Source organism: Oncorhynchus kisutch, linkage group LG12 (assembly GCF_002021735.2).
Source record: "Oncorhynchus kisutch isolate 150728-3 linkage group LG12, Okis_V2, whole genome shotgun sequence".
NCBI classification, from domain to species: domain Eukaryota; kingdom Metazoa; phylum Chordata; class Actinopteri; order Salmoniformes; family Salmonidae; genus Oncorhynchus; species Oncorhynchus kisutch.
This window is the reverse complement of record NC_034185.2, coordinates 58,384,905-58,400,826: the sequence shown is the minus strand read 5'-3', so window position 1 is coordinate 58,400,826 and position 15,922 is coordinate 58,384,905. Positions and strand designations below refer to the sequence as shown.

Genomic DNA, 15,922 nt, shown 5'->3' with positions numbered 1-15,922 from the left:
CATTAGGTCCTTCCAAGTCAGCTGCTACTCTCCATGGGGTTTATTATCGATCCACATTAGGTCCTGCCAAGGCAGCAGCTACTCTCCCTGGGGTTTATTATCGATCCCCATTAGGTCCTGCCAAGGCAGCAGCTACTCTCCCTGGGGTTTATTATCGATCCACATTAGGTCCTGCCAAGGCAGCAGCTACTCTCCCTGGGGTTTATTATCGATCCCCATTAGGTCCTGCCAAGGCAGCAGTTACTCTCCCTGGGGTTTATTATCGATCCCCATTAGGTCCTGCCAAGGCAGCAGCTACTCTCCATGGGGTTTATTATCGATCCCCATTAGGTCCTTCCAAGTCAGCAGCTGCTCTCCCTGGGGTTTATTATCGATCCCCATTAGGTCCTTCCAAGTCAGCTGCTACTCTCCATGGGGTTTATTATCGATCCACATTAGGTCCTGCCAAGGCAGCAGCTACTCTCCCTGGGGTTTATTATCGATCCACATTAGGTCCTGCCAAGGCAGCAGCTACTCTCCCTGGGGTTTATTATCGATCCACATTAGGTCCTGCCAAGGCAGCAGCTACTCTCCCTGGGGTTTATTATCGATCCACATTAGGTCCTGCCAAGGCAGCAGTTACTCTCCCTGGGGTTTATTATCGATCCCCATTAGGTCCTGCCAAGGCAGAAGCTACTCTCCCTCGGGTTTATTATCGATCCACATTAGGTCCTGCCAAGGCAGCAGCTACTCTCCCTGGGGTTTATTATCGATCCACATTAGGTCCTGCCAAGGCAGCAGCTACTCTCCCTGGGGTTTATTATCGATCCACATTAGGTCCTGCCAAGGCAGCAGTTACTGTTCCTGGGGTTTCTTATCGATCCCCATTAGGTCCTGCCAAGGCAGCAGCTACTCTCCCTGGGGTTTATTATCGATCCACATTAGGTCCTGCCAAGGCAGCAGCTACTCTCCCTGGGGTTTATTATCGATCCACATTAGGTCCTGCCAAGGCAGCAGTTACTCTCCCTGGGGTTTATTATCGATCCCCATTAGGTCCTGCCAAGGCAGCAGCTACTCTCCCTGGGGTTTATTATCGATCCACATTAGGTCCTGCCAAGGCAGCAGCTACTCTCCCTGGGGTTTATTATCGATCCACGTTAGGTCCTGCCAAGGCAGCAGCTACTCTCCCTGGGGTTTATTATCGATCCACATTAGGTCCTGCCAAGGCAGCAGTTACTGTTCCTGGGGTTTATTATCGATCCCCATTAGGTCCTGCCAAGGCAGCAGCTACTCTCCCTGGGGTTTATTATCGATCCACATTAGGTCCTGCCAAGGCAGCAGCTACTCTCCCTGGGGTTTATTATCGATCCCCATTAGGTCCTGCCAAGGCAGCAGTTACTCTCCCTGGGGTTTATTATCGATCCCCATTAGGTCCTGCCAAGGCAGCAGCTACTCTCCATGGGATTTATTATCGATCCCCATTAGGTCCTTCCAAGTCAGCAGCTGCTCTCCCTGGGGTTTATTATCGATCCCCATTAGGTCCTTCCAAGTCAGCTGCTACTCTCCATGGGGTTTATTATCGATCCACATTAGGTCCTGCCAAGGCAGCAGCTACTCTCCCTGGGGTTTATTATCGATCCCCATTAGGTCCTGCCAAGGCAGCAGCTACTCTCCCTGGGGTTTATTATCGATCCACATTAGGTCCTGCCAAGGCAGCAGCTACTCTCCCTGGGGTTTATTATCGATCCCCATTAGGTCCTGCCAAGGCAGCAGTTACTCTCCCTGGGGTTTATTATCGATCCCCATTAGGTCCTGCCAAGGCAGCAGCTACTCTCCATGGGGTTTATTATCGATCCCCATTAGGTCCTTCCAAGTCAGCAGCTGCTCTCCCTGGGGTTTATTATCGATCCCCATTAGGTCCTTCCAAGTCAGCTGCTACTCTCCATGGGGTTTATTATCGATCCACATTAGGTCCTGCCAAGGCAGCAGCTACTCTCCCTGGGGTTTATTATCGATCCCCATTAGGTCCTGCCAAGGCAGCAGCTACTCTCCCAGGGGTTTATTATCGATCCACATGAGGTCCTGCCAAGGCAGCAGCTACTCTCCCTGGGGTTTATTATCGATCCACATTAGGTCCTGCCAAGGCAGCAGTTACTCTCCCTGGGGTTTATTATCGATCCCCATTAGGTCCTGCCAAGGCAGCAGCTACTCTCCCTGGGGTTTATTATCGATCCACATTAGGTCCTGCCAAGGCAGCAGCTACTCTCCCTGGGGTTTATTATCGATCCACATTAGGTCCTGCCAAGGCAGCAGCTACTCTCCCTGTGGTTTATTATCGATCCACATTAGGTCCTGCCAAGGCAGCAGTTACTGTTCCTGGGGTTTATTATCGATCCCCATTAGGTCCTGCCAAGGCAGCAGCTACTCTCCCTGGGGTTTATTATCGATCCACATTAGGTCCTGCCAAGGCAGCAGCTACTCTCCCTGGGGTTTATTATCGATCCCCATTAGGTCCTGCCAAGGCAGCAGTTACTCTCCCTGGGGTTTATTATCGATCCCCATTAGGTCCTGCCAAGGCAGCAGCTACTCTCCATGGGGTTTATTATCGATCCCCATTAGGTCCTTCCAAGTCAGCAGCTGCTCTCCCTGGGGTTTATTATCGATCCCCATTAGGTCCTTCCAAGTCAGCTGCTACTCTCCATGGGGTTTATTATCGATCCACATTAGGTCCTGCCAAGGCAGCAGCTACTCTCCCTGGGGTTTATTATCGATCCCCATTAGGTCCTGCCAAGGCAGCAGCTACTCTCCCTGGGGTTTATTATCGATCCACATTAGGTCCTGCCAAGGCAGCAGCTACTCTCCCTGGGGTTTATTATCGATCCCCATTAGGTCCTGCCAAGGCAGCAGTTACTCTCCCTGGGGTTTATTATCGATCCCCATTAGGTCCTGCCAAGGCAGCAGCTACTCTCCATGGGGTTTATTATCGATCCCCATTAGGTCCTTCCAAGTCAGCAGCTGCTCTCCCTGGGGTTTATTATCGATCCCCATTAGGTCCTTCCAAGTCAGCTGCTACTCTCCATGGGGTTTATTATCGATCCACATTAGGTCCTGCCAAGGCAGCAGCTACTCTCCCTGGGGTTTATTATCGATCCCCATTAGGTCCTGCCAAGGCAGCAGCTACTCTCCCTGGGGTTTATTATCGATCCACATTAGGTCCTGCCAAGGCAGCAGTTACTCTCCCTGGGGTTTATTATCGATCCCCATTAGGTCCTGCCAAGGCAGCAGCTACTCTCCCTGGGTTTATTATCGATCCACATTAGGTCCTGCCAAGGCAGCAGCTACTCTCCCTGGGGTTTATTATCGATCCACATTAGGTCCTGCCAAGGCAGCAGCTACTCTCCCTGGGGTTTATTATCGATCCACATTAGGTCCTGCCAAGGCAGCAGCTACTCTCCCTGGGGTTTATTATCGATCCACATTAGGTCCTGCCAAGGCAGCAGTTACTGTTCCTGGGGTTTCTTATCGATCCCCATTAGGTCCTGCCAAGGCAGCAGCTACTCTCCCTGGGGTTTATTATCGATCCACATTAGGTCCTGCCAAGGCAGCAGCTACTCTCCCTGGGGTTTATTATCGATCCACATTAGGTCCTGCCAAGGCAGCAGTTACTCTCCCTGGGGTTTATTATCGATCCCCATTAGGTCCTGCCAAGGCAGCAGCTACTCTCCCTGGGGTTTATTATCGATCCACATTAGGTCCTGCCAAGGCAGCAGCTACTCTCCCTGGGGTTTATTATCGATCCACGTTAGGTCCTGCCAAGGCAGCAGCTACTCTCCCTGGGGTTTATTATCGATCCACATTAGGTCCTGCCAAGGCAGCAGTTACTGTTCCTGGGGTTTATTATCGATCCCCATTAGGTCCTGCCAAGGCAGCAGCTACTCTCCCTGGGGTTTATTATCGATCCACATTAGGTCCTGCCAAGGCAGCAGCTACTCTCCCTGGGGTTTATTATCGATCCCCATTAGGTCCTGCCAAGGCAGCAGTTACTCTCCCTGGGGTTTATTATCGATCCCCATTAGGTCCTGCCAAGGCAGCAGCTACTCTCCATGGGATTTATTATCGATCCCCATTAGGTCCTGCCAAGTCAGCAGCTGCTCTCCCTGGGGTTTATTATCGATCCCCATTAGGTCCTTCCAAGTCAGCTGCTACTCTCCATGGGGTTTATTATCGATCCACATTAGGTCCTGCCAAGGCAGCAGCTACTCTCCCTGGGGTTTATTATCGATCCCCATTAGGTCCTGCCAAGGCAGCAGCTACTCTCCCTGGGGTTTATTATCGATCCACATTAGGTCCTGCCAAGGCAGCAGCTACTCTCCCTGGGGTTTATTATCGATCCCCATTAGGTCCTGCCAAGGCAGCAGTTACTCTCCCTGGGGTTTATTATCGATCCCCATTAGGTCCTGCCAAGGCAGCAGCTACTCTCCATGGGGTTTATTATCGATCCCCATTAGGTCCTGCCAAGGCAGCAGCTACTCTCCCTGGGGTTTATTATCGATCCCCATTAGGTCCTTCCAAGTCAGCTGCTACTCTCCATGGGGTTTATTATCGATCCACATTAGGTCCTGCCAAGGCAGCAGCTACTCTCCCTGGGGTTTATTATCGATCCCCATTAGGTCCTGCCAAGGCAGCAGCTACTCTCCCAGGGGTTTATTATCGATCCACATGAGGTCCTGCCAAGGCAGCAGCTACTCTCCCTGGGGTTTATTATCGATCCACATTAGGTCCTGCCAAGGCAGCAGTTACTCTCCCTGGGGTTTATTATCGATCCCCATTAGGTCCTGCCAAGGCAGCAGCTACTCTCCCTGGGGTTTATTATCGATCCACATTAGGTCCTGCCAAGGCAGCAGCTACTCTCCCTGGGGTTTATTATCGATCCACATTAGGTCCTGCCAAGGCAGCAGCTACTCTCCCTGTGGTTTATTATCGATCCACATTAGGTCCTGCCAAGGCAGCAGTTACTGTTCCTGGGGTTTATTATCGATCCCCATTAGGTCCTGCCAAGGCAGCAGCTACTCTCCCTGGGGTTTATTATCGATCCACATTAGGTCCTGCCAAGGCAGCAGCTACTCTCCCTGGGGTTTATTATCGATCCCCATTAGGTCCTGCCAAGGCAGCAGTTACTCTCCCTGGGGTTTATTATCGATCCCCATTAGGTCCTGCCAAGGCAGCAGCTACTCTCCATGGGGTTTATTATCGATCCCCATTAGGTCCTTCCAAGTCAGCAGCTGCTCTCCCTGGGGTTTATTATCGATCCCCATTAGGTCCTTCCAAGTCAGCTGCTACTCTCCATGGGGTTTATTATCGATCCACATTAGGTCCTGCCAAGGCAGCAGCTACTCTCCCTGGGGTTTATTATCGATCCCCATTAGGTCCTGCCAAGGCAGCAGCTACTCTCCCTGGGGTTTATTATCGATCCACATTAGGTCCTGCCAAGGCAGCAGCTACTCTCCCTGGGGTTTATTATCGATCCCCATTAGGTCCTGCCAAGGCAGCAGTTACTCTCCCTGGGGTTTATTATCGATCCCCATTAGGTCCTGCCAAGGCAGCAGCTACTCTCCATGGGGTTTATTATCGATCCCCATTAGGTCCTTCCAAGTCAGCAGCTGCTCTCCCTGGGGTTTATTATCGATCCCCATTAGGTCCTTCCAAGTCAGCTGCTACTCTCCATGGGGTTTATTATCGATCCACATTAGGTCCTGCCAAGGCAGCAGCTACTCTCCCTGGGGTTTATTATCGATCCCCATTAGGTCCTGCCAAGGCAGCAGCTACTCTCCCTGGGGTTTATTATCGATCCACATTAGGTCCTGCCAAGGCAGCAGTTACTCTCCCTGGGGTTTATTATCGATCCCCATTAGGTCCTGCCAAGGCAGCAGCTACTCTCCCTGGGGTTTATTATCGATCCACATTAGGTCCTGCCAAGGCAGCAGCTACTCTCCCTGGGGTTTATTATCGATCCACATTAGGTCCTGCCAAGGCAGCAGTTACTGTTCCTGGGGTTTATTATCGATCCCCATTAGGTCCTGCCAAGGCAGCAGTTACTGTTCCTGGGGTTTATTATCGATCCACATTAGGTCCTGCCAAGGCAGCAGTTACTGTTCCTGGGGTTTATTATCGATCCCCATTAGGTCCTGCCAAGGCAGCAGTTACTGTTCCTGGGGTTTATTATCGATCCACATTAGGTCCTGCCAAGGCAGCAGTTACTGTTCCTGGGGTTTATTATCGATCCACATTAGGTCCTGCCAAGGCAGCAGTTACTGTTCCTGGGGTTTATTATCGATCCCCATTAGGTCCTGCCAAGGCAACAGCTACTCTCCCTGGGGTTTATTATCGATCCACATTAGGTCCTGCCAAGGCAGCAGTTACTGTTCCTGGGGTTTATTATCGATCCCCATTAGGTCCTGCCAAGGCAGCAGCTACTCTCCCTGGGGTTTATTATCGATCCCCATTAGGTCCTGCCAAGGCAGCAGCTGCTCTTCCTGGGGTTTATTATCGATCCCCATTAGGTCCTGCCAAGGCAGCAGCTACTCTCCCTGGGGTTTATTATCGATCCCCATTAGGTCCTGCCAAGGCAGCAGCTGCTCTTCCTGGGGTTTATTATCGATCCCCATTAGGTCCTGCCAAGGCAGCAGCTGCTCTTCCTGGGGTTTATTATCGATCCACATTAGGTCCTGCCAAGGCAGCAGCTACTCTCCCTGGGGTTTATTATCGATCCACATTAGGTCCTGCCAAGGCAGCAGCTACTCTCCCTGGGGTTTATTATCGATCCACATTAGGTCCTGCCAAGGCAGCAGTTACTGTTCCTGGGGTTTATTATCGATCCCCATTAGGTCCTGCCAAGGCAGCAGCTACTCTCCCTGGGGTTTATTATCGATCCACATTAGGTCCTGCCAAGGCAGCAGCTACTCTCCCTGGGGTTTATTATCGATCCACATTAGGTCCTGCCAAGGCAGCAGTTACTCTCCCTGGGGTTTATTATCGATCCCCATTAGGTCCTGCCAAGGCAGCAGCTACTCTCCCTGGGGTTTATTATCGATCCACATTAGGTCCTGCCAAGGCAGCAGCTACTCTCCCTGGGGTTTATTATCGATCCACGTTAGGTCCTGCCAAGGCAGCAGCTACTCTCCCTGGGGTTTATTATCGATCCACATTAGGTCCTGCCAAGGCAGCAGTTACTGTTCCTGGGGTTTATTATCGATCCCCATTAGGTCCTGCCAAGGCAGCAGCTACTCTCCCTGGGGTTTATTATCGATCCACATTAGGTCCTGCCAAGGCAGCAGCTACTCTCCCTGGGGTGTATTATCGATCCCCATTAGGTCCTGCCATGGCAGCAGCTACTCTCCATGGGATTTATTATCGATCCCCATTAGGTCCTTCCAAGTCAGCAGCTGCTCTCCCTGGGGTTTATTATCGATCCCCATTAGGTCCTTCCAAGTCAGCAGCTGCTCTCCCTGGGGTTTATTATCGATCCCCATTAGGTCCTTCCAAGTCAGCTGCTACTCTCCATGGGGTTTATTATCGATCCACATTAGGTCCTGCCAAGGCAGCAGCTACTCTCCCTGGGGTTTATTATCGATCCCCATTAGGTCCTGCCAAGGCAGCAGCTACTCTCCCAGGGGTTTATTATCGATCCACATGAGGTCCTGCCAAGGCAGCAGCTACTCTCCCTGGGGTTTATTATCGATCCACATTAGGTCCTGCCAAGGCAGCAGTTACTCTCCCTGGGGTTTATTATCGATCCCCATTAGGTCCTGCCAAGGCAGCAGCTACTCTCCCTGGGGTTTATTATCGATCCACATTAGGTCCTGCCAAGGCAGCAGCTACTCTCCCTGGGGTTTATTATCGATCCACATTAGGTCCTGCCAAGGCAGCAGCTACTCTCCCTGTGGTTTATTATCGATCCACATTAGGTCCTGCCAAGGCAGCAGTTACTGTTCCTGGGGTTTATTATCGATCCCCATTAGGTCCTGCCAAGGCAGCAGCTACTCTCCCTGGGGTTTATTATCGATCCACATTAGGTCCTGCCAAGGCAGCAGCTACTCTCCCTGGGGTTTATTATCGATCCCCATTAGGTCCTGCCAAGGCAGCAGTTACTCTCCCTGGGGTTTATTATCGATCCCCATTAGGTCCTGCCAAGGCAGCAGCTACTCTCCATGGGGTTTATTATCGATCCCCATTAGGTCCTTCCAAGTCAGCAGCTGCTCTCCCTGGGGTTTATTATCGATCCCCATTAGGTCCTTCCAAGTCAGCTGCTACTCTCCATGGGGTTTATTATCGATCCACATTAGGTCCTGCCAAGGCAGCAGCTACTCTCCCTGGGGTTTATTATCGATCCCCATTAGGTCCTGCCAAGGCAGCAGCTACTCTCCCTGGGGTTTATTATCGATCCACATTAGGTCCTGCCAAGGCAGCAGCTACTCTCCCTGGGGTTTATTATCGATCCCCATTAGGTCCTGCCAAGGCAGCAGTTACTCTCCCTGGGGTTTATTATCGATCCCCATTAGGTCCTGCCAAGGCAGCAGCTACTCTCCATGGGGTTTATTATCGATCCCCATTAGGTCCTTCCAAGTCAGCAGCTGCTCTCCCTGGGGTTTATTATCGATCCCCATTAGGTCCTTCCAAGTCAGCTGCTACTCTCCATGGGGTTTATTATCGATCCACATTAGGTCCTGCCAAGGCAGCAGCTACTCTCCCTGGGGTTTATTATCGATCCCCATTAGGTCCTGCCAAGGCAGCAGCTACTCTCCCTGGGGTTTATTATCGATCCACATTAGGTCCTGCCAAGGCAGCAGTTACTCTCCCTGGGGTTTATTATCGATCCCCATTAGGTCCTGCCAAGGCAGCAGCTACTCTCCCTGGGTTTATTATCGATCCACATTAGGTCCTGCCAAGGCAGCAGCTACTCTCCCTGGGGTTTATTATCGATCCACATTAGGTCCTGCCAAGGCAGCAGCTACTCTCCCTGGGGTTTATTATCGATCCACATTAGGTCCTGCCAAGGCAGCAGTTACTGTTCCTGGGGTTTATTATCGATCCCCATTAGGTCCTGCCAAGGCAGCAGTTACTGTTCCTGGGGTTTATTATCGATCCACATTAGGTCCTGCCAAGGCAGCAGTTACTGTTCCTGGGGTTTATTATCGATCCACATTAGGTCCTGCCAAGGCAGCAGTTACTGTTCCTGGGGTTTATTATCGATCCCCATTAGGTCCTGCCAAGGCAACAGCTACTCTCCCTGGGGTTTATTATCGATCCACATTAGGTCCTGCCAAGGCAGCAGTTACTGTTCCTGGGGTTTATTATCGATCCCCATTAGGTCCTGCCAAGGCAGCAGCTACTCTCCCTGGGGTTTATTATCGATCCCCATTAGGTCCTGCCAAGGCAGCAGCTGCTCTTCCTGGGGTTTATTATCGATCCCCATTAGGTCCTGCCAAGGCAGCAGCTACTCTCCCTGGGGTTTATTATCGATCCCCATTAGGTCCTGCCAAGGCAGCAGCTGCTCTTCCTGGGGTTTATTATCGATCCCCATTAGGTCCTGCCAAGGCAGCAGCTGCTCTTCCTGGGGTTTATTATCGATCCCCATTAGGTCCTGCCAAGGCAGCAGCTACTCTCCCTGGGGTTTATTATCGATCCCCATTAGGTCCTGCCAAGGCAGCAGCTGCTCTTCCTGGGGTTTATTATCGATCCCCATTAGGTCCTGCCAAGGCAGCAGTTACTCTCCCTGGGGTTTATTATCGATCCCCATTAGGTCCTGCCAAGGCAGCAGCTGCTCTTCCTGGGGTTTATTATCGATCCCCATTAGGTCCTGCCAAGGCAGCAGCTGCTCTTCCTGGGGTTTATTATCGATCCCCATTAGGTCCTGCCAAGGCAGCAGCTGCTCTTCCTGGTTTCCAAACAAATTAAGGCAAACAAATGCAATAAAATAAAACAGTACAATTATTACACCACAGTATGCATACAGTATGTTTGTGAAGAGTCCATGTGCTAGCACTGTGCTAGCACTCTTCACAGTCTGTATTGTTCCATAAGGTGTAGTTTTATCATTTTTTAAAATCAGATTTGACTGCTTGCATGAGTTACTTGATGTGGAATAGAGTTCCATGTAGTCATGGCTCTGTGTAGTACTGTGTGTTTTCCAGAGTCTGTTCTGGACTCGGGGACTTTGAAGAGACTCCTGGTAGCATGTCTTGTGGGGTATGCATTTGGTATTCCTTCAAACTGCACGCAGAGACATAAAACTGATATCCACATGTTCATCTGACTCTGGGGAAGTAGATACAGGGCTTGATTGCCAAAATCCCAAAGTGTCCCTTTAAATTAGTTGACAATATTAGTGAATAATAAAAGGTTAAATAAAAAAATAAAAATAATTTAAATACACTATATTAGGCCCAATCTTTGGAACTTTGGTTTTCCTAAATATGGCTACTATACTATGATCACTACATCCAGTGGATCTGGATGATACTGCTTTAGAGCAGACTTCTGCATCATTAGAAAAGCTCTGATCAATAGATGTGGATTATTTCATTCCTGTGCTGTTTGTAAATACCCATAGTGAACCTTAGTGAACCTTGTTCCTTAGGCTACATACTGTATATTAACATGGGCTATTTTTTAGCACTTGTGTGATATGCTTGATTGTTTTTAATCACTTTACTAGGAAGCTTATCAGAGGTAGACATGACAGTGACTTAGGGGTAGATTGCCAAAAGATTGTTGCTTCCATCAATATAATTGTCTGCATAATTTCTGTGCATGTGCGTGATTTCCAGCAAGACAGGAATGTCAGTGTTCTGCCATGGCCAGCGAAGAGCCCAGATCTCAATCCCATTGAGCATGTCTGCGACCTGTTGGATCGGAGGGTGAGGGTTAGGGCCATTCCCCGTAGAAATGTCTGGGAACTTGCAGGTGCCTTGGTGGAAGAGTGGGGTAACATCTCACAGCAAGATACTGACTGTTACTTTTGATTTTGTCCCCCTCCCCCTTTGTTCAGGGACACATTCATTTCTGTTGGTCACATGTCTGTGGAACTTGTTCCGTTTCTGTCTCAGTTGTTGAATCTTGTTATGTTCATACAAATACTTACACGTTAAGTTTGCTGACAATAAACACAGTTGACAGTGAGATGACGTTTATTTTTTTGCTGAGTTTAGTAAAGGTATAAAATATGTAGATGAGCAGTGATAGAGCAGCTACGATGCAATAGATGGTAAAGAATGCTCGCTTCAAGGCTCGCTTCAAGGCAAATAACACTGAGACATGCATGAGAGCACCAGCTGTTCTGGACGACTGTGTGATCACTCTCTCCGCAGCCGATGTGAGTAAGACCTTTAAACAGGTCAACATTCACAAGGCCAGACGGATTACCAGGACGTGTACTGCGATCATGCACTGACCAACTGGCAAGTGTATTCACTGACATTTTCAACCTCTCCCTGTCCGAGTCTGTAATACCAACATGTTTTAAGCAGACCATCATAGTCCCTTTGCCCAAGAACACTAAGATAACCTACCTAAATGACTACCATCCCGTAGCACTCATGTCTGTAGCCATGAAGTTCTTTGAAAGACTGGTCATGGTTCACATCAACACCATTATCTCAGGAACCCTAGACCCACTCCAATTCCCTAACAGATCCACAGATGATGCAATCTCTATTGCACTCCTTACTGCCCTTTCCCACCTGGACAAAAGGAACACCTATGTGATAATGCTATTCATTGAGGGAGGAGGTTAGAGACCTGGCTGGGAGGTGCCAGGACAATAACCTCCCCCTCAACGTGATCAAGACTAAGGAGATGATTGTGGACCTCAGGAAAGGAAAGACCGAGCACAGCCCCATTCTCATCGACGGGGCTGTAGTGGAGAAGGTTGAGTGCTTCAAGTTCCTTGGTGTCCACATCACCAACAAACATGGTCCAAGCGCACCAAGACAGTCGTGAAGGGTGCACGACAACATTTGGCATGGGTCCTCAGATCCTCAAAAGGTTCTACAGCTGCACCATCAAGAGCATCCTGCCTAGTTGCTTCACTGCCTGGTACGGCTCCTGCTCAGCCTCCAACCGCAGGGCACTACAGAGGGTAGTGCGTACAGCCCAGTACACCACTGGGGCCAAGCTTCCTGCCATCCAGGACCTCTATACCGGAGAGGTCCAGCCACCCAAGTCATAGACTCTCTGCTCTCTCTCTCTGTTCTCTCTGCTACCGCATGACAAGCGGTACCGGAGCACCAAGTCTAGGTCCAAGAGGCTTCTAAACAGCTTCTACCCCCAAGCTATAAGACTCCTGAACATCTAATCAAATAGCTGCACAGACTATTTGCATTGCCTGCCCCCCCCCCCCCCCCCTCTATTTCGCCGCTGCTACTCTCTGTTACATGTACATATTACCTCAATTACCTCGACTAACCAGTGTCCCAGCACATTGACTCTGTACTGGTACCCACTGTATATAGTCTTGCTATTGTTATTTGACTGCTGCTCTTTAACTACTTGTTACTTTCCTTATTCATATTTTTTTCAACTGTATTGTTGGTTAGGGGCTTGTATGTAAGCATTTCCCTGTAAGGTCTCTACACCTGTTGTATTCAGCACGCGACTAATAAACTTGATTTGATGTACATTGCAGCATCACTACGGCAACTCAGTGACACAATGGTAGGAGAGTCAGTCCCTGGGTCATTGATAAGTCATTGCCTCAGACTCCACCACTTCCAAGCAATGATAAGTACAAAGGTATCCACTGCATCCCAGTCCACTGGAGACGGAGGAACATGTGTTTGTCTGTGTGACAAGGACGAAACGGGAAACATCGGCAATTACAGAAACGTAGGCAATGTGGTAAACAAAAACAAGAAAAGGCCAAACAAAACCCAAATAAGACGATTCGGCAAGGGTGTTCACAGAGAGGGATTTCAGACATGCTCGCTTCTTCCCAAGGGTACCTCTACCCTTTTTAGAGGTAGAGAGCATTATAGCATGGTATGTGTGTGTGCATATAGTGTGTGCATATAGTGACTCTGTGCGTATACAAGTACGTGCATGCTTGCCTGTGTGCATGTAGTAAGTCGTACCAGTGATCTTATTCAGCTCAGCCAGGGTCTCCTGGTAGGCAGCTATCACCTGTCCATAACGGCCAATCACCTCCTTCCTCAGGTTGTCCCAGTGGGGAGACAGTTCCCCAAGGTCCCTCAGCTCCTGTATCCTGGAATGACAGGGGATCCACAGGGAATGTCAATGAGAGATACATGGATCGTTACGGAGTACAAGGAATTTCTCAACCGGACTCTGTCGGCTCAGTTCAATCAAACTCATATCCCACTGACACAGAAAGGGAGAGAGAAAGTAAGGAGAGCGACAGAGTAAGAACAGAGAGAGAGAGAGACAGTAAATCAATCAATACATTTTATTTGTAAAGCCCGGCCGAGCAAGCAGAGACATAAGCAGAAGCACAGTGGCCAGGAAACTAAAATAACTCCGTAGAAGGAAGAAACCAAGAGAGGAACCCGGCTCAGAAGGAGCGCATATCCCTGTTCTGTCTTTACTGGGTACAGATATACAGGAATGTCACTGAGAGGATACAGATCATTACAGAATACATGCATGCATTTTGTAAATCAAGACATTCATAAAGATTGCTTTGGCAGGTTCAACACAACCACGTACAGTATTATCCAGCAAGACTGAACCTATTCTATGACCCCCTGCTCCCAGCATCATCTAATGCTATTGTGCTGGCTCATGGCCAATAGCACGGTTAGATTGCCTCCACTGTGACTAATGCTGTTCATTGTCTTCTGGTTTGAGTCATATGACCCTAACTGTCACAGTGGTGAGTGTATTAACAGACCGATTAACTCCTCTCTGATGCATGCAGGAACACACACACACACACACACACACACACACGAGTGCCTACACACAAATGCACACACACACACCATTTACCCCATCCCTGAGCCTCACTGCTTAGTCGATAGACTGATCATTATGAAACAAATCCCACCCTCAGGCTAGAAGCCATTTTGTCCACTTATCCACTCATTTACCATCATCACCCCTTCTTCTCTTCTCCCAGTCAGAGACATCCGACCACCCAGATCCCATTAACCAAGAATAAACCCCTCTATCTAGCGCTCTTCTCTAGTTTGTCGGGGTCGATCGCCACGGCAACCGGATTCATCTCATAGAGAGGCGTGTGTGTGAGGCGTGTAGCCGGAGGGCCAAAATACCCCTACACGTTGCCATTAGGGGCACGAGGTTTGCCGGAGGCGTCCAAGCTGATACCCAGGCCACCGCCTGCGTGTGAGTTTTCCATTGCCGGAGGCGTCCAAGCTGATACCCAGGCCACCGCCTGCGTGTGAGTTTTCCTTAGCCGGCTGGGTCGTAGTTACCATCTGAATGGCTGTGATCAGACGTGATATGAGACACGGTGCCTGTACTATCCACTGTAAAGAAGGTCTTGATCTCAATGATACGTAGGGGGTTTCGGTGGGCTATTTGCTTTAATAGAGATGTGTTATTCTTGACAACGGATCCAATGTTTCTCAGACTACAGACAGTGTGGTGCTGCTAATCAGACTCACTAAAATGTCAATTAGCCACTTTAAGACTATGTTATCAGACTGTTTGATCTATTCTAATTCATTTGCAAACGTATCATCTTTCGAAATGTTTGCATGTTGTGTATTTTGTGAGAGATTAAGGGACATTTGCAAACATATCATCAAATCATCTATCACCTCCACCCTCACGAAATCCAATTGACAATGGCACAGAAGTAAACTTATCCAGATAGATAGTGCCATGCTGCCCAGGTGCAGTTAACATTTCTCCTTGACCCCCCTTTCCACCTTAAAGTGCACCCTCTCTCTACGGTAGTAAACAACATGAGTAGCGCTATCCGGGGTCCTTGGGACGTCCCTACCCTAAACCCTAGCCCTAACCATTTTAAATGTCAACTTCAATGGGGTAGGGACATCCCAAGGATCCCGGAGAGCAAAGACCTACTTTAAATAGGCGCTATGGCAGACCTAGCGGTGGAACACATTGCTCTGTGACCAAGATGCTGTGCGGCTACGCTCCACAGGTGAGTTGTGGGTAACGGCCATAGGGAGCATTGATTCAACATCATGGGAGAGAGTTAAAGGGATAGTTCCATGATTTTACATATTTATGTATTTGTTCCCTTATTAGCATTTCTTGACAGTGGCTAGCTCAACTAAACCAGCGTGGATTGCAGTCCTTGTCCATAGACTGATTCCAAGTAACAAAACAAAATCTAAACACATGTCAAATAGAGTAACTACCCCATTAATATTGATTACCGTAAGTAATAGAGACTTATCTAGCCGAACCAAGTGGGCTTCCGACTTTTCGCTTCCAGAATATTCCGTAAAAAGGGAACTTCAGTATCTCATGCCGGTGTCTCATTACGAGCTAAGATCAGCCACCCTTAATTGTGTGGAGATTTCCTCAGAGAACAAGGATGAGTTTCCATGTAAAGTTCCCGACTCAAAGCCTTCCCGTGTAGCCTTAACACTTTCAAACAGAAGATTAGCATCTTTTTAAATTAGTCAGCGCACAAAAGGCACCCGATTTCTTTTAAAACAGAACAAAAATATTCTCCAGTATCAGTTTGGGGTAGAAGAGGGAGAAAAAAATGATTATTTCTCTTTGTTCTGTATGGTAATCTGACACCACTGCTGACAGAGATAATGATATTGGCCCTCTCGCAGAGTAGGAGATGGGGACGTTCAGATAGGTGTCGTTTCGGGGGGGTTGGGGTAGTGAGGTTTAAAGTAGACCCACTCCATGAGGCCTCGATGCTCCAATCAAACATATTGTCCTAACCCAGCTATCCACTTGGGTTTGGAGAGGGCTCTAATGC

General features: G+C 49.1%; 1 protein-coding gene across 11 annotated transcripts in view; it reads right to left on the bottom strand.

The window, feature by feature from the left end:
• The window catches only part of LOC109882601 (type II inositol 3,4-bisphosphate 4-phosphatase), a 208,558-nt gene that overhangs the window by 61,770 nt on the left and 130,866 nt on the right, over positions 1-15,922 (bottom strand). For 7 of the 11 annotated variants that reach the window (XR_004212011.1, XR_004212012.1, XM_031837926.1 and 4 more), the window contains one exon: positions 13,083-13,237. Coding sequence is in view for 9 of the 11 variants with exons in the window: in XM_031837926.1 (XP_031693786.1) it covers positions 13,083-13,237 (155 nt within the window). In the remaining 2 variants the exon portion in view is untranslated. The remainder of the gene's footprint in view (positions 1-13,082; positions 13,238-15,922) is intronic. The other 4 variants (XM_031837927.1, XM_031837930.1, XM_031837933.1 and 1 more) reach the window with 1 other exon arrangement.